The sequence below is a fragment of the Mus caroli genome, unplaced genomic scaffold, assembly GCF_978045245.1.
Source record: "Mus caroli unplaced genomic scaffold, Mus_caroli_1 scaffold_11, whole genome shotgun sequence".
NCBI lineage: Eukaryota > Metazoa > Chordata > Mammalia > Rodentia > Muridae > Mus > Mus caroli.
In genome coordinates this window covers 118353931-118372455 of record NW_028227266.1, presented here as the reverse complement: position 1 = coordinate 118372455, position 18525 = coordinate 118353931, and the positions used below count along the sequence as shown (strand labels likewise).

Sequence of the window (18525 nt, the reverse complement as noted above, 5' to 3'; positions counted from 1 at the left end):
ACGGTTGATAGATAGGTATGTCCTCTGGGTGATCACAAAAAAATTCTGAATGACAAGCCAGCAGGCCTGGATGGAAGCCAGCAAACTAGCGAGCCCTCTAGCTGATCCTAGAACTACACCAGAATAGCCAAACAAGCCCCAAGGACCTGAGCTGCACGCCACAGAAGAATTCAGTCAATAGAACTACCCGACGTTAAAAACAGCGGAGGTGCCAGCAACACCAGCATCTGGGGGGACAGCACAATCAAGATTCTCTGTAACTGTCATTCACAGTATTCTGACACAAGCCGACAAACTTGTAAAATCAGGTTATCCTCATCGCTCTTAAAGGGAAGCACAATGGATGCGGGGGGTGGGCGGAATGTTGGAATTAGCAGAGTTTTGAAAGCAGGGAGGCAGCTACATCTGGGGCTCGGGAATTTACTATATTATTATACAGTTCAGCGGGGAGAGAAGTGCCTGGTCCTGGTCTGTACATCGTCCCTCTTAGCTCCATGTTTTCTCTGGTCGGCTCCGGGTGCCACTGGCCCCTGCAAGCAGAAGAGGAAGGCCCTGTATCTGCTTTCTACCCAGCTTCCCGAATTCTCTTCAGGACCACAGTGTACTACTCCGAAGCAAGGTCCCATCTACACAGGAACCAAAACAGCCTGGATTCTGTGCTTCCCCTTCCTTCTGTCTGTGTTCCAAACACTGAACCATGTCTGGGGATACTTCCGGAACACTACCTCCCACCGTGCCGCGGCCACCAACCTCCACCGTGGCACGGCATGGCTGGCTCTCCTCATGGGTGTCACGAGTCCCGGCAGCTGCTGAGATTTACAGCCGCATCCCCTCAGACTGTAGTAAAACTGCCTTGGAACTTCAAAACTTAATGAAGAGTGGGTGGGAGAAAAGAGAGAGACAGGGTTCACCAGCAGCCCATGGGAAGTGTTAGAGGAACAGAGACCCCCAAGACAAACCCCCAGTATAGTAGATTCCAGCTGAGCTAAGTAGCCTGAGCCTTTACTTCCAGTATGTGGCAGAGGCAGGCAAATCTCTGGGAGTTCCAGCGAGGGCTACATAGTAAGACTCTGTCTCAACAATAACAAAGTGATTTCCACTCCAAAATATAACCCAAAAGGAAAACAAGATTCACTTTCAACTGTCATTTTTAATTCCAAAATATTACAGACTCATCTATGTCACCTACCACACCCACAGGTTAAAATACAAACCTTAAGGATGTCTATATTTAGACAGGTGGAAGAGTGAGGCGTGGTGATGCACGCCATTAATCCCAGAGGCAGGTGGATCACTGTGAGTTGGAGGCCAGCCTGGTCTAGAGATACTGTCTCAAACAACAACAGCAAAATAAACAGATAGGAGATGGAAGCAGTCACGAGGAAGCTGTGGTGTACACAGAGAAAAGGCCAGCAGCCAGTGGCAGCCAGCCTCCTGGAAGCCAAGAAGAGGGAAGTCTCTTCCATCAAGCCTGCCAGCATCTTACTCCTGAATGAGTCTGCAGTGCTATGTGGTTTTCCATTAAGTCGATGGTGCAGACAAAGGCACAAATAGTGTTTGTCACCAGGATGATGTGGAAGAGCCAACTGGGGCATTGTGCATATGAGAGACACTGCCACAAGTCCTGTCATTAAAACCCATGAGCAGGGCCTGACACATGGGCTTAAATGAGGACAGCTGAACCAAGACACCAAAGAGAAGCTGGGCTTTGGAAGTCACACAACACCAAACTGCCTTCCCTACTTTTACAGGTATTCATGGCGGAGGGCTGCATGAAGGAACCAGAAACATACGGGAATTCCGGAGGTCCTTCCATCGTGAGATTGTTATTAAAATTGTATTGCAATCAGAATTCTGCCATGCCAACATTTTGTCATCGCACTGTGCCTTGAGGCAGTGCCGCTTCCCAGAGCTCGTCGGCCACCTCAGCAGTTGCCACAGTCCCTGAAGAGGGTAAAGGGGACACCCAGAAGTAGCCTCTGATGCTGGCACCTTCCCCAGGGGTGGCTGCCTCAACCTCTGTAGCCAAGCACTTTACAAGGTTGACGCTGAAGTCTAGACCTCCAGAAACCCACACTGTGCCGGAGGGAGGGTCAACCGCCAAGTCACTCAGCTTCTGCACCTACTGCCGTCACCTGTCACTTTCAGTGCTTATTAAAATGCAAAATAAGCACATCGTGTGTTCCCGACATTATTCTCTTCAATCTAGATAAATGATATACAATCAGAAAGCCCACCAACAGGAGGCCAATAAAGCATCGTCTATCTCTAAACTTGAGAATTTTTCATGACTATTGTAAAGAGTAAAGCAGGCATGGTGGCCCACACCTTTAATACCAGCACTTGGAAGGCAGAAGCAAGAGACTCATCACAAATCTGAGGTCAGCCTGGGCTACACAGTGAATTCCAGGCTAGTCTAGGCTATAGTAAGACTTTGTCTGATAGGTCAATCATCAACTGATCGATCAATCACAGTGATCTAATTCCTGCCCTATTTAAAAAAAAAAAAAAAAAAACCAACAGGGCTGACTCAGCCATTAAGAGCATTCCAGAGGTCCTGAGTTCAATTCCCAGCAACCACATGATGGCTCACAACCATCTGTAATGAGATCCAATGCCCTCTTCTGGTGCATCTGAAGACAGCGACAGTGTACTCACATTCATAAAATAAATAAATCTTTAAAAAAGAAAAAAACAGCAAAAGACAAAAACAAAAAGACCTTAGTCGACACGTGTGTTAGAAAGCTTGCCGGCATGGATGTGTGTTAGAAAGCTTGCCCGCATGGATCTGACAAAAACAAAAAGACCTTAGCCGACATGTGTGTTAGAAAGCTTGCCCGCATGAATGTGTGTTAGAAAGCTTGCCCACATGGATCTGAGTTTAAAACAAAAAGACCTTAGCCGACATGTGTGTTAGAAAGCTTGCCCGCATGGATGTGTGTTAGAAAGCTTGCCCGCATGGATCTGACAAAAACAAAAAGACCTTAGCCGACATGTGTGTTAGAAAGCTTGCCCGCATGGATCTGAGTTTAAAAGGTATCTTGCAAGCTCAGTGGTTAAGAGCACTGACTGCTCTTCCTAAAGGTCTTGAGTTCAAACCACATGGTGGCTCACAACCATCCGTCATGAGATCTGAGAAGCCCTCTTCTGGTGTGTCTGACGACAGCTACAGTGTACTCATATTCATAAAATAAAGAAATCTTTGAAAAAATAAAGAAATCTTTAAAGAAAAAAAGGCATCTTGCTCACACACACAAATCATTCAAAAGTGTGAATATTGTCGTATAAAATATAACAAGCAAAACCAGTTTATGCTGGTTACAAACAAAGTAGCTAATTACCCTTAGGGATGGATGCAGCAACTAGCATGGGCTGAGATGGCTTCAGCGCACACTTAGTATCCACCAGGCCCTGACTGGGTCCTGAGAGCCACTGAGACAGGAAGGGAAACTTGGGAGACTTGGTCTGGATGCTGACTGTAAAGGTGCATTGGGTTTGTGGAACCACACCAAGATCTCACTCCTAGCTACACTTTCCATCTTCAGTTTTTAAATCATTATTTTACTTGGTGTATCTTTGTTTTGTCTGTGTACCATGTAAACACCTGGTACCCATCAAGGTCAGAAGAGGGCACTGAATCCCCTGGGACTGGAGTCACAGGTGACTGGGAGGCACCTTGTGGGTGCTGGTACTCGGGCCTGGGTCCTTTAAGAGTGGTCAGTGTCCTTAACCACTGAGCCTTGCACATAGGAAACACTTTCTACACCCACTACGCGCACACATGCACCAGGCTATGAGGCTATGATTGATCACCACTGACTTCTGTACATCTTATGCCTACAACCACAGGGACAATTTTGGAATTTTGGTGTCTTTAAAAACACAAAAATAATATGACTATGTTTTTGCTTTAATCCCAGGTATAGTGATATGGGGCCACTTCAGACCGCCCACCTCGTGCTCTAGCAGAGAAGTGGGGTGCAGGTTGTTGGTCATTTGGGGGTGTTGATTGTGATTTGTTAGTAGTCATGCTCAAAGAAATGAAATGAAACAAATTAGATTCAGGGATCTCTCTCCCTCTCCCCTCTATCCTTTCTCTCCTATCTAGTGATAGAAGGTGAAACAAGAGGGATAAAGTGGGGGGGGGGGGAAGAACCCACAAAGTAGCACAGACCAGCAACAAGTGGCACTCGAATGTGGAGCTCAAATGTTAAAACTAAAAAAGGGGAAATTTGGGGGCTGGGAGATGGCTCAGCAGGTAAGAGCACTGACTGTTCTGCTGAAGGTCCTGAGTTCAAATCCCAGAAACCACATGGTGGCTCACAACCCCTAATGAGATCTGACACCCACTTCTGGTGTGTCTGAAGACAGCTACAGTGTACTTTTATATAATAATGGGTCCTAAAAAATTCAATTCCCAACAACCACATGAAGGCTCACAACCATCTGTACAGCTACAGTGTACTCTTATCCATTAAATAAATAAATAAATCTCTTTTTTTTAAATGGTAAATTTGGTTAGGGGCTGGGCTGCCACTGGCTTTGGGGAAATGCCAACCCTGCCTCCTACTGCACTCAGATCGACCCTTCTACTACTGCACCTGTCTGCTGCATTCATTGCCAGTTCCCTTGCTCCTAGGCCCTTCGGCACGCAGGCTCCTGAGCCCGACCAACCCTCCACAACGACGTGGAGAACGCCAATGAGCCTCCTAGCTTTTCCCAGGACCGTGAGTGCCGGAAGGTTGCTCCCCAGTGGCTGAATATCCTGTTGCTGCAGACCTGTGCTGTAGATCTTGCCGCACTTGGGCAACATGGCGACAATCCTAAACCCTCTGCTTGATCAGCTATCGACCCTGAACCAGCATGTGAAGCGTCTACAAGGTTCCTTCAACCAAACCATTTCCCCGGTTGAGGGCTTCGTTCTGGGCAGTGCAGCCTCTGAGCAAGGAATCCTTGGGGACTTACTTGCACCAGTCACCAGTCCTCTTCTCTAGAACTGACCCCATCTACCTCGACCTCAGTTACTACTCCCATCCCTACCTTAAACCTAGGTTCTTGTTAAAATAAAAGTTTGTGATTTTAGCCGGCAGTGGTGGTGCACGCCTTTAATCCCAGCACTTGGGAGGCAGAGGCAGGTATTTCTGAGTTCGAGGCCAGCCTGGTCTACAGAGTGAGTTCCAGGACAAGCCAGGGCTACATGGAGGGGCCTGAGAAACAAACAAATAGCTGAAGGGGGAAAGGGGAGAGGTCTCACTACTCTTTGTTTCTGAAGAAAGGAAGCAGCTTTGGTGCTGCAAAGGTGGAGAGGCAACGAGCACCAGGAGAGAGAGCCCAGGCTCGGTCCCAGAGCAAGAGAGCAGGAGAAAGAGGGAGAGAAACTGGCAGAGGGCGGCGGCCAGGTCAGACAGAGAAAAGCTGAGTGGGAGGAGGGGTGGCCCAGGGTGACAAGGTCACCATCAGCTTCCTCAGTAGTCAGGACATGCCTGCTAACGGTGTGGAACTAGGTTATGACAAGACAGGATGGTGTCCTACAGAAACAATTGATCTAGGGTGGTTTAAAGAGGCTATGATTTCATATGGGGTGCACTCTCCCTACGTGAAACAAATTCTAAGTAACTGGGCTACTCAAAATACTATTATTTTCCCGAGAATGGAAGGGATTGGTAACAGCTGTACCAGAGGCCAGTATGCAGTTGCAATGGTTAATAATGGTGGAATACAGCTGCAAATAACAGCTGCGAATACAGAACAGAGAAATAGAGGGGGAATGGTTGCTGGATGAAGGGTGGGACTCTGATTTTCAAGAATAGATGCAATCTATTCTATGACGTAACTACAGGACACTATTGCTTCGTGGCTTTAAGCTTGGAACAAGGTTGAGCCCAGGGGGAGAAAAACCCACCTCATTTAACAAAGATTATACAAGCTCTGGAGAAGCCATCACGGATTTTTTTTTTTTTAAACAAAGATTAGTTTTAGCTGTAAACAAAGCTGGACCCTGACGCAAGGATGGAAGGCAAGTGTTGGTGGAAACCTTGGTGTTTGGAAATTCAAATACTGGATGTAAAAAAGTTATCAGACCAGTTACGGTGTTGGACGAGTGGATGAGGGATATGACTGATACTGGTTCTAATGTGTACCATGCTAATATCCTAGGTCAAGCTGGAGCTAGAGCTCTCCAATATCAAAGTGCCAGGTGTCTCAGTTTCTGGAAATGCACTCATTAGCAAAGAAACTGTGATGAAGCAGCTAAAGTCCTCGGATCTCAAAATGCCCAGTGCTTTAACTGTGGGAAATATTGTCACCCACAACAAAACTGTGAGCAAGACATCTCTAAGGACAATTGTTCGTCTAAATATAAACCAGAAAGGTGGTCTAGGCTCCCAGGGGTATGCAGCTGATGTGATTAGGGCTGCCACTGGACCAAAGAGTGTAGGTTCAGAAGAGATAGTCAGGGTCATTTCTTACTGCAGGGAAACAGTCTTGGGGGCCTAGCTCAAGGTCCTGCAGCCAAGGAGCGACATGCAAACGGAAAAACCGCCACTGGTATTGGAGATTCAATGCATGCTACTGCAGGCAGTATGGCTCTAGACTTAGCCAGAGCTAAACATCTTACCGTATCCCCCAAATACTGTCATAAAATAGCCACTGGATTTTATGGTCCTTTGCCCTCGGGGATTGTAGGAATGATCTTGGGAGGCGTAGACTGACTTCCCAAAACTACTGCATCCAAAAATTATAGATGAAGATTTCACAGGATAAATTAGAATTATGGCTTAAGCAAAAGGAGAGGTAAAATTTAACGCAGATGACAGGGTTGCTCAGCCGCTACTCGTTCCCTACGTCAAAGGCAAAGCTGCTCCAGCAGAAAGAGCAAGAGTTTTCCTGAAAACCTTGGGCCACTGACCCAAAAAGCACTTAGTTCATTGAAAATTCTTGTTTACAATTTCCCAATACACACAGCACAATTAATGGCTTAAAACAGAAGGGGGGAAACATAGTGACAATTTTGGAATTTTGGTTTCTTTAAAAACCCAGAAATATTAATAAGAATGTGTTATTGTTTTAATCCCAGGTGTTAGGGTATGGGGCTGCTTCCGATGTCTGCAGCAGCTGACTCTGATTTGCCTCATGCTCTAGCAGAGGTGGGGTTTTGCTAGCTGCAGATTAATTTCTGCAGCTGTGTGACCTGTGGAATTCTGGGAACTTTTCAGAGGGTATATAAATAAATCTTAGGGCCCCAAGAAGCAGGGTCAATGGCTGTTGGTCGTTGCGGGGAGGGGCTGGCAGGGAGGATGTGGCAGGGGTAGAGGAGGTGGGGGGGGTAGTTTCAGTTTTTTAGCAATCATGTTCAAAGGAGAAACAAAAGAAACCAGATTCAGGGGTCTCTATCTCTTTTTTTCCCCTGTATCCTTTCTCTCCTATCTAATGATAGGGTGTGAAATAAAGGGTAGAAAAAAAGAGGCGCCCACAAAGTAGCAAAATCCAGCTACATTCAACAGTGGCACCAGCAGGGGGCTAAAAACAAAACAAAAAAAACCAAAACCAAAAAACAAAGGCTAAGGTAAAGATTTCCTGGGTAAAAGCGCTCACTGCCAAGCCTGGAGCCTGTGTTTGAGCCTCGGCACTCCTAAGATGGGAATAAAGAGCCAACTCCCACAGGCTGTCCTCTGACCTCCACATGCATGTAAAGAAATAATAAAACTGTCATCGTCATCATCATCTTATTATTACCTAAGTAATACCTACAGTTTCCCTACTGGGGGAGGAATGCCTCAAAGAATATGTACCAACCACAAAAGACTTACCTAAGAAAGATGAGGACATAGCTCAATTAGGAGAGCATTTGCCTGGCATTCCTGAAGCCCTAGGCTTCCTCCCCAGCACTACATAAAAGTGTATGCAGTGAAGCACATCTGTATCCCCATCACTCGGGAAGTGCAGGTTGGAGGATCCTAGTTCAAGGCCAGCAGAGTTGCTCTGAAGTCAGACTGGACAACGTGGGATATTATCTCAAAATGGTCTGGAGGAGGGAGGGTGATGGCTCAGAATCTAAGAGCAGTTAACCACTCTTGCAGAGGACCCAGGTTCTGTTCCCTGCACCCCCATCAAGCAGTTCACAACCGCCTGTGACTCCAATTAAAGGGGGTCTGACATCCTCTCTGGCCTCTGTGTGCAAGGCTTGTACACGATGCACAAGAATTTACAAGGTTATGTGTGTGCATGTGCACAAACACACACACATACACAAAAATAAATCACTTTTTAAGAGGGAGGGCTTACTCAGGAGACCCGCCATTTTTGTTTTCTAATCTATCTGTTTTTGAGACAGTCTCCACAGCCCAGGAGGACCTGTAACTCCTTATCCTCCTGCCTCTCCCAAGCACAGGAGTCACAGGCATGCGCTGCACTCCCACACCCAATGAGACCTCGGTTGTACCTACTAACAGCTAAATTCCTGCAACTGAACATATGCGTGTTACTTAAACGGCTATAAATTTAATAAAAGTTAAAAAGAGTTAAAGAAAATAGGGCTCCCGTGACCTCTGCTCCCCACAGAGGTTAACCAGGAGACCCCTGGGTAGAGCGAAGGTTTTCAGCTCAAGAAAAAACAAACCTTGACCCTCCCTCAGGCAGGGGTCACTCACCTTTCTCAACCCTGTGTCCCTGTAGTTTTTAAGTCACTTGGTAGATGAACCTTGACCCACGTGTTCTTTGCAGAGAAGTTAGGTCTCCCAAGGGGCCAGGGACATAGACAAGACTCCTACTGAACCCCACTTCAAATTCATACACAAAGGAAGTCCTCCCAGATATCCAAGAGAAATGATTCCTAACCCCTGGCTGCCAACCTAGGGATCTGAGAATTCATGAGACGTTTCTAAATCAATGGGCAGGTAATTACCGGGTTTGAGGTAGAAGGTAAGGAAGTTGGCATTAAGGTGGGCATCAGACAGCATTGTTTCCACACCCGGAAACACTTTGGACCACTGCAAGACCAGAAGGAAGAGAAGAGAAGAGAAGAGAAGAGAAGAGAAGAGAAGAGAAGAGAAGAGAAGAGAGAAGGAAGGAAGGAAGGAAGGAAGGAAGGAAGGAAGGAAGAAAGAAAGAAAGAAAGAAAGAAAGAAAGAAAGAAAGAAAGAAAGAAAGAAAGAGGGAAAAAGGAAGGGAGGGAGGAAGGAAGGAAAGAAAAACACCCTGGCATGAACATTCCAGACAGCTCCCAAGACAGCCGCCGCCTGCTTCCTTTCAGTGGCCCAGGTCTGCAGGGCAGTCAGGCATCCCTCCCTCCACTCAGATGGACAGACAACAGCTGCTCTGCTCACATCCTTCTAAACACTCTGCCACAAACATGGGGAAACAGCCTCCTCCACCTTCCAGCCAAGGGCTTGAGTTTCCGACAGCCTTCCTTTTCCTCCCCAGAACTAATTTTAGCCTCCTTGGTTCTCAGAGGTAGAACCGAAATAGTCTGCCTAGGAACACGTTTACAAACAAGAGTATTGGCTTTGCCTCACACAACTCGCCAGCTGTAGCCTAGAAACTAACCAGGGAGAAGAAGCGCCATTGTCCAGCAGGCCAGGCCCCTCCAGAACATTCCCTAGGGAGGCGGGCAACAGACCTGCCCAGTGGACCAGGCTTTCTCTCCAAAATCACGTGTCCATGAATGAAAACACCAGGCTCAGCTGCCAGGCCCCAAGAGGGTCAGGAAAGATGGCACATGTGTGTGCACAGCATGATGGGAAAGAACAGAACTGTCCAAGGCCAGAAGCCAGGACTAGTCAGTCCCATGCCAGAAGAAGGCACCCTTGCCACGTGGAACAATCCCAGCGGGCCTGGTCTGTGGATTTCCAATCCCTACCATGGTCAGAAGTATCCTGCCGACCTTAGGGACCGACCTGAAGACATCTTAAGAACTGGAGCATCTCCCAACTCTTAAAACCTGGGCACCCAGGAGCAACCACCTCTGGGCCTAAGGCTCATTTGTAAGTCTGGTCAACAATGTGGCAAAAAAAAGGGGGGAAAAAAAAAAAAAAAAAAGAAAGCCGGGCGTGGTGGCGCACGCCTTTAATCCTAGCACTCAGGAGGCAGAGGCAGGCGGATTTCTGAGTTCGAGGCCAGCCTGGTCTACAAAGTGAGTTCCAGGACAGCCAGGGCTGCACAGAGAAACCCTGTCTCGAAAAACCAAAAAAAAAAAAAAAAAAAAAAGGGGGGGACACAGAATAAGGGGTGTCCGGCCCAGAGCAAAAGCCTGGTGACAGCATGGGAGAAAGGGCCAGACCCATGAACTCTAAGAAAGCAACCACAGCATCATGGGGAAGAAAGAGTGCAGAAGAGGTGGGCCTAGAAAACCTCACTTCAGCAACACTTCACAGAGTGATGTGGAGAACTCGGAATGATGGTCAGAAGGCTTGTGTGCACCCTGTAAGCCCCACCAGTAAGCAGCTCCAAGCTGTCCTACTGAGTAGGATCAGGGAGAAATGTCCCCCGACAATCCTCCGCGTAACACAGCATAAAAAGAGCACGGGGCAGCCACAGGGAGTTGCCAGCCTGCAGAGACCAGCAAATGGGTCTCTGTGGAAGCCCACCGTGCCTTTCTTTGGCAAGGCTTTCCCACCACATACCTCCCAAGCCCCGTGGGAAGAGACAGACCCATACCTTTGGGGTGAGGCTGCCCCCCTGCCCTGGCGTCCTGGGCCTGGAAGTTCCAGGCCCGCAGCCGCCGCGGCTCCTCGGAGCGCCACTGGGCAGGCCCACTGGGAGGAAAGGGCATGCCAGGATCCTGCTACGACCCCCTAGGCTTGGCAGACAGATACAGCCCGGGCTCACCCAGATCCCAGGTGAGTAGAGAGGGGGTGTCAGGCAGGCAGAGCCCCAACAACAGGCACTTCCTGACATTCTGCGGGAGGGAGAGGCATAAGTGCCAGCCTCAAGGCAAAGGCCAGAGCAGGTGGGCGGGTGCGGGCAGGCAGGCTGCCCGGCCACCCACAACGGGCCGCCTCCCTGAAACCCGAACCACTTCTGGGAAAACTCAAGGACGCCAGGATTCTCCTCTGTGGCAGCCGGTCCCCTGGACCATTGATTTTGAACCAAACACAAACAGGTTCAGAGATGCAAGAATTATCCAAGCTTTGAGGGAGAACCCAGCTCCTTATCCTGACTCCAGAGGGAGAAAGTTGAATGGACCATAACCCTTATCTCCCACAACTGTGTACCCCAATAAAGGCTGAATGTTCTACACCACTGGTTCTCAGCCTACCTAAGCAGTTTCACCCCAACCCTCAGAGATGCCAAGAATCATTTCCACTCACCATGGTCCGAGGCGAGAGAGCTGAGCATCTGCAGAGTGCAGGCTTGCCTCCATACTGCCACCAACATTCCTCCCAATGGACAGAATCCACAGGTGCAAAAATCACTGCTGTCGAGGTTTGAGAAACCCTGTTCTAGAAAGGCCCGTGCAGCCAGGACCCGAACCCAGGACTGACTATCCAGACTGTCTCCTAAAGAAGACAGTGGTCTGGGGACATGACTCAGTTGATGTGTGTGTCACAAAAGAATAAGGACCAGAGTTCAGTCACCCGGCACCCCCACAAAACGCCACGCAATATGGTGAGCACCTGTAATCCTTGCTTTAAGGGTGAATTCCGGAGTCAGAGAGACTCTGCCTCAAAAATGAAGTGGGGGCCAACAAGATGTCTCAGCAGTAAAAGTTTGACTGCTACTGAGCCTGACAACCTAAGTCTGATTTCTCAGGACCCACTGTGGAGAGAACCAACTTCCTCAAGTTGTCCGGTGACATCCACAAACACAGTGAGCTGTGGCCCATGCCCACAAGCTAAGACAAGATGCTTTGAGAGAAAAAACGAGGAGGCGAGTAATTGTGAAAGCCATGTGATACTCTCTAGACTGAACATGCACCCACATACGTGCACAGGTATACACACACAGGCATTCACATGCACAGGTATGAACACATATACACAGGCATTCACATGCACAGGTATACACACATATACACAGGCATTCACATGCACAGGTATATACACATATACACAGGCATTCACATGCACAGGTATATACACATATACACAGGCATTCACATGCACAGGTATATACACATATACACAGGCATTCACATGCACGGGTATACACATATACACAGGCATTCACATGCACAGGTATATACACATATACACAGGCATTCACATGCACAGGTATATACACATATACACAGGCATTCACATGCACAGGTATACACACATATACACAGGCATTCACATGCACAGGTATACACACATATACACAGGCATTCACATGCACAGGTATATACACATATACACAGGCATTCACATGCACAGGTATACACACATATACACAGGCATTCACATGCACAGGTATATACACATATACACAGGCATTCACATGCACGGGTATATACACATATACACAGGCATTCACATGCACGGGTATATACACATATACACAGGCATTCACATGCACGGGTATATACACATATACACAGGCATTCACATGCACAGGTATATACACATATACACAGGCATTCACATGCACAGGTATACACACATATACACAGGCATTCACATGCACAGGTATACACACATATACACAGGCATTCACATGCACAGGTATACACACATATACACAGGCATTCACATGTACAGGTATATACACATATACACAGGCATTCACATGCACAGGTATATACACATATACACAGGCATTCACATGCACGGGTATACACATATACACAGGCATTCACATGCACGGGTATACACAGACACACAGACACACACACAGAGGCACGCACATGCACAGGTATATACACATATACACAGGCATTCACATGCACAGGTATATACACATATACACAGGCATTCACATGCACAGGTATACACACATATACACAGGCATTCACATGCACAGGTATATACACATATACACAGGCATTCACATGCACAGGTATATACACATATACACAGGCATTCACATTCACGGGTATACACATATACACAGGCATTCACATGCACGGGTATACACAGACACACAGACACACACACAGAGGCACGCACATGCACAGGTATATACACATATACACAGGCATTCACATGCACGGGTATACACAGACACACAGGCATTCACATGCACGGGTATACACAGACACACAGACACACACACAGAGGCACGCACATGCACAGGTATATACACAGGCATTCACATGAACAGGTATATACACATATACACAGGCATTCACATGCACAGATACACACACACACACACATGAATGGGGAGGAATTATGACTGAAAATATGAATGGTCCTGAATGATCCAGATTTGCTCTTCTCCCTCAACCCACTGGATCCTAGGCCATGGTAATAGGTTAGGAGCTGGCTCTGAACTCAGGCTCTGACTTGCTGTAGATCCCATGTGCACTACTGACCTCTCAGGTAGAAGGGCTAAATACATAGGCACTCAGAGAGGTGGCTTCCTGGATGGGGAAGAAACCATGGAAACAGAGCGATGGGCAGAATCACAAGTAGCAGTAGAAAAGGCAAGGACGTGTCCACGGACCAAACAGGCTAAGGAATAGGTCCAACGCACACAATCTTCTAGGGTCAGATTGCCCCGAGGGGAGGGCTGACTGCAAGGCAGTTGGGATTTTACAGAGCCCACAAAGGATGTGCAACACTATGTCTGTATGTGTACTCACACACACACACACACACACACACATACACACACACACACACATACAAGTGCCCATGTAAGCCCTGATTTATATTTCCTGGAGTTCTGTTTTCTTAGAGCAGCAGGATGAGAGATAATGGGGCTTTCCCCTGTGCTTCCAGCAAAAGAAAGGCCTTAGGTAACTGCCAGGGCGAGTGAGTCCCGAGAGACTTGGAGGATTCTGGGTACCAGGAAGAGCAAGGAGCATGGAGGCACACTACAAAAGCCTGCCTAAGCGAGACACACCCAAAGGGTTCTGGGTCTCACGTCTTCACTCAGGCAAGGATCGCATCTGCTCCGTAAGGGCCGCTGAGAGTGGAGGGGGTACCTACTCCTCCCAAAGGGCATGCCCACCTGATAGTCAGGCAGTCTGGGAAGACCAGCAGACAGGACAGAGAGCAGAGGACATCCGCTCTGGGGAGGGAATATCCGTGACTCTGTAGCCCTTGGCTTGGCCTCTCCCACTGCAATGGACCAGAAGACTAAAGGTCACTCATATGTACCTCCACCCACAGAAAATGGACAAGATACATCCCGGTGTCAGTGGTCAGCCTATGAGAACACCTCTGGGCAGTAAGGACCTGTTGAGACCATTCTTAGCACACACCTCCTGCTCTTCACCACGCAGAGCTCTGATCCACAAAGATGGAGGCAGATGTCAGAGAATAGCGTGCCAGGATGCCCACAGCAACACAAGGCCAAATGCCAGCCCCCCACCCCCACCCAGGGCATACTGGGCCAGCCTCACATCTAGAAAGACTTCCAGACATATCTACTGGCTACAGCACCAGTCCAGTCTGTCCTTCTCACCCAGTGCAGTCCAATATGGCATTGACTTTGCCAAATGTGACTACAGAGAACTTCAAGTGTGCAAAGTTGAAACTGAGGTGTTCTGTAAAGGGTAAGATGTGTACCATATGTTGAAGATAGTTAAAATTCTTTTCATGTCTCAACCAGGGCCAGGCAGCCGTGACGCACACCTTTGATCGGAGTGCTCAGAAGGCAGAGGCAGAAAGAGCTCTAGGCGTTCCATACCAGCCTGGTCTACAGAGCGAGTTCCAGAATAGCCAAGGCTACATGGAAAAATCCTATCTCGGGAAAAAAAAAAAACTTTTTTTCCTGTCTCATTAATTATAGTGATGTATGTTGAAATGACTAATTTTCATGTTAACTTAATTCTGTCCAACGATGAAAAAGAGGAAGGCTCTGCACCCCCATCCCCCTGCCCATTCATAATGGCAAAGCCCTAACCACCAATAAAGACATACAGGTCTTTGGAAGTGGGATCTCTAGGGAGCGGTAAGGGTGGGTTCGACCATGAGGGTGGGATCCTGACTGCAGGATTGGCTCTCTTAAGGCACCCTGGCCTGGCTTCTAGAACCATGTTAAAATAAGCACTGCTGGTTTTTAAATACATATGGCTACTTTAACTGTATTTATCTCAGGAGTGTTTGTCTGCAACTATGTCTGTGTGCCCATCCACACACATGCCTGGTGCTCTCCGAAGCCAGACAGCAGGGGACCCTCCTGGAAGTAAAGTTCAGGTGTTAGGACTAGAACTTGGGTCCCCTGCAAGAGCAGCAAGCACTCTTAACCACTGAGCCATCCCTCCAGCCTCACACTGCTGTTTGAACCACCCAGTCCTGCGGTATGAAAGCAGGCAGAAGAAAACACGAAAGACACAGCTATTTCTTTCTTTTACTAACAGGGCTGTTGGGAATTTTTAAGTTGAATATATCTGTCGAGCCCATGTTCCCGCTGGCAGCATCAATATACAGATCTCTTCTTTTTTACCATAGAGCTGAGTAATTCCAAATATCAAGCCAGAAACATAAAGGAAAGATCTCTGAAGCCAGAGGCACAGGAAGGCCAGCTCTACCCCAACCCTTCAAAGTTTTCCTCCAGTTCCTCAAAAGAGAAAGCAGCAGCCACCACAACACAGGTGACTCTATCCCCAAAGGCAGAACCACAGGCTTAATCAGAACACGTGCCTCTGTATTCTGTTATGCACTCCCCCCCAAACAGTGCAGCAGATGTGGTACCCGGGATCCACTCTCACTCTGCACCCCCCAAATGGGAAGTGACACTGGTGAGGCCAAACTGGAACAAACTGGAGCAGTGATGTACATACAGACTTCTAGTCTGAGGCGAACGGCCCTGAGACAATGCTTTCAACAAACCGAAACTTAAAAGAGGCAAGGCACATACATGTCCAGGTGCAGAAATCCAGTAAGTCGAGAGCCGACTAGAGGTCGGTCGTGTACCTTGGGATCGGCCTGCTGCCTTGCGCCCTCCCCAGAGAAGACCACTGTTTTCCATCACTTCCAGGCTCTCATTCTTGGGGAGAAAAATCTCAGGAGCAACACTTCGGGGAGTGGCAGAAAGAAACAAAATGTTCACCCTGAGCACCGCGTTGCCTCGACCACTCCAGGACAGCACTGAAACCGTTCCCAACAGTGGGCTCGAGTAGCAAAGAAGTTATCTCTGCCCTCTGGTTCCTACACTCATGCTCCACCGCACCCAGGCTCGTGCAAAAACTCTCCGGGTCGGAATCAACGGCTAACCCTCACTACGTTGTAATAGAAAAGATTGAAAATGAGGATCCCTGTGAGGGGGTGCAATGACCATCTGGGATACCCACCCCCGCAGCTACAAGGGGGATCCCAGCCCTTCCCTACACTCCGGGCCCCGCCCCTCGCGGGTTTCCCAGACTCCGCGCTGCTGCCACCTCGGGCGGCAGGGGACCCGAGCTGCATGTGTAATGGGGGTTGGGAACAAAGACGCGCAGGACCCAGAGCCCCGGCCACCGGGCACCAGCCGTCCTAATCTCCACGATCTTTTCTCTGGAGTCCCAATGCCCGACTGTCCATGTTTCCTGGAACTGCCCTAAGCCCGCCCCGGAGCTCCTACAAAGTTGAGCACGCTTCAGCACCATCGGGACACAGAAATCAGTGCCTAGGCTTTGGGGGGAGAAAGCGCTTTCCCAGCACAACTTCGAGCGTACACACCCACACCTCCTAGTCCCAAGCAGACGCGCACCAGCTATCCACAGCCCGCAGGCGGCTGCGGGCTGACCGCCGGTCACTCACGCCCGCCACGTGCCGGCCGAAATGATCTGAGACCTGTTGGTTCGCCTCTTCAACCCTTCTCCACTCCCAGTTGCCCAAAACAAAAGCGGTCCCACGAGGGCGCATCTGCGGCCCGCTGCAAGAAAAGCGGGCGCAGGTAGGAGCCACTCGCATGAGGATCGCGACGCGGAGTGGCGGGACGGGATGCAGAGGACTCCGGGCGGGCTATGGAAAGCCATCCGCTTCGCTTTGCGACACCTATGACTCTCAGGGGCGAGCAGCCCCAACCCAGCCGCCCCCAATTAGATGCCCACCCCGCTTGGCCGCCTTCCCCACGCTCAGGTTTTCCTCGCTCTATCCCTGGGGTCCGCACACCCACGGAACCTGAACCCCGACCCTGACGCTCCAGGTTCCTCCATCACCTAGAACCTCTGCGAGCCAGAATCGCGCAGAGGAACCGCACGGGCGAGCTCGCCTCTAAGATCGCAAGCAGAGCGCCCCGCGCGACCCCGATCCCAGGCAGGTGGCGCGGCGCCGAGGCCGCGGGGCCGCCCTTTGTTGGTAAACACCGCGCGCCCCAGGTCCCTGCACCCCCACGACGCGCCCGGTCCTTACCGGCGCACAGCGATCCCCAGAGAAGGGCGAGGGCCGCCCAGGGCGCCGTCATGTTCCGCGGCGCCGCCCCGCGGACACCCAGAGCCCGCGGGCAGGGCCGCGCTGCGCTCCCGGGGCGCGCAGGGCCCGGCGGCGGCTGCGCTCTGCTTCCCGCTCCTTCTCTGGGTCTCGCTTCCAGGAGCGCGCGCTTCTGCGCTTCGGTTCCCAGGCAGTGTGCGGAGATAGGGGCTCAGGGCCGCTGCGGGCGGCGCGCAGTGCGGCCCGGGCTATGGGGCGACGCGGGAGCCGGGGGGCGGCGGCGGGGCGCGGGCCAGGGCGCGCCCGACGCGGGCATGGCGCAACGGGGCTGGGCCCGGGCCCCGGGCGCAGGGGCCGAGTCCGGAGGGGCCATGAACGGGGGAGGGGTGGGGGAGGGGACCTGAACCGAGTCCAAAATGGCTCCTGAGCGGTGGCCACGGAGCCGAGCCAGCGGGGAAACCCGGATGTTGGATACAAAGAGGCGGGCGAGCTGGGCGAGGAGGGGGAGGGGAGGCGGGCCCTCGGGCCGCGTGGTCCGCGCCCCCCTTGGGGGCGGAGCCGAAGAGGAACAACAACACCGAGGCTCCGCCCCCCAGCCCGCGCCCTCTGGAGACAGCGCGCAGGCAGCACCAGGCTCTAGGGCTAGGCGGGGCGCGCTCTCCGAGCTGGTGGGATTGGACTGCCCACAACTTGGCTGGTGCTTGCCTGCCCCGTGCTATGGAGCCCACGCTACGGGATGCACGCTCCTCTGAGACCCCTGAGTGAGTGGATAGCTCCTGGTCCCCATAACCTAGGACCTCTGTCCTCCAGCTCCCATTTATGGGCTAATTAATTGGCAGGAAAACGCTGAAGTCTGAATTGACAGCAGTTCTCACGTCGCACGCACAGTTCTCTCCAAGCAGAGGAGGACCCACAGAGCAGCTGCAGGTGGGAAAGAACTGTTGGCGACCTGCTTTCTGAAGGATCCTCAGCAATCCAGCATCCTTCATCTTACCTTCAGCACTCCTCCCACCTCTAAAGATCTGTTCAGAACATGTCTCTGTTCCTTTCACACGCGCACACACACCAGATCCCTCCATTTCAG

The 18525-nt window shown here is 50.2% G+C and overlaps 1 protein-coding gene across 3 annotated transcripts in view; it reads right to left on the bottom strand.

The window, feature by feature from the left end:
• The window catches only part of Acvr2b (activin A receptor type 2B), a 41553-nt gene extending 23847 nt beyond the window's left edge, over positions 1 to 17706 (bottom strand). For all 3 annotated transcript variants that reach the window (XM_029481923.2, XM_029481924.2, XM_029481925.2), the window contains exon 1: positions 17424 to 17706. In XM_029481923.2, coding sequence (XP_029337783.1) covers positions 17424 to 17475 — 52 coding nt within the window. In that variant the 5' untranslated portion in view covers positions 17476 to 17706. The remainder of the gene's footprint in view (positions 1 to 17423) is intronic.
• Between the last annotated feature and the right edge of the window lie 819 nt (positions 17707 to 18525).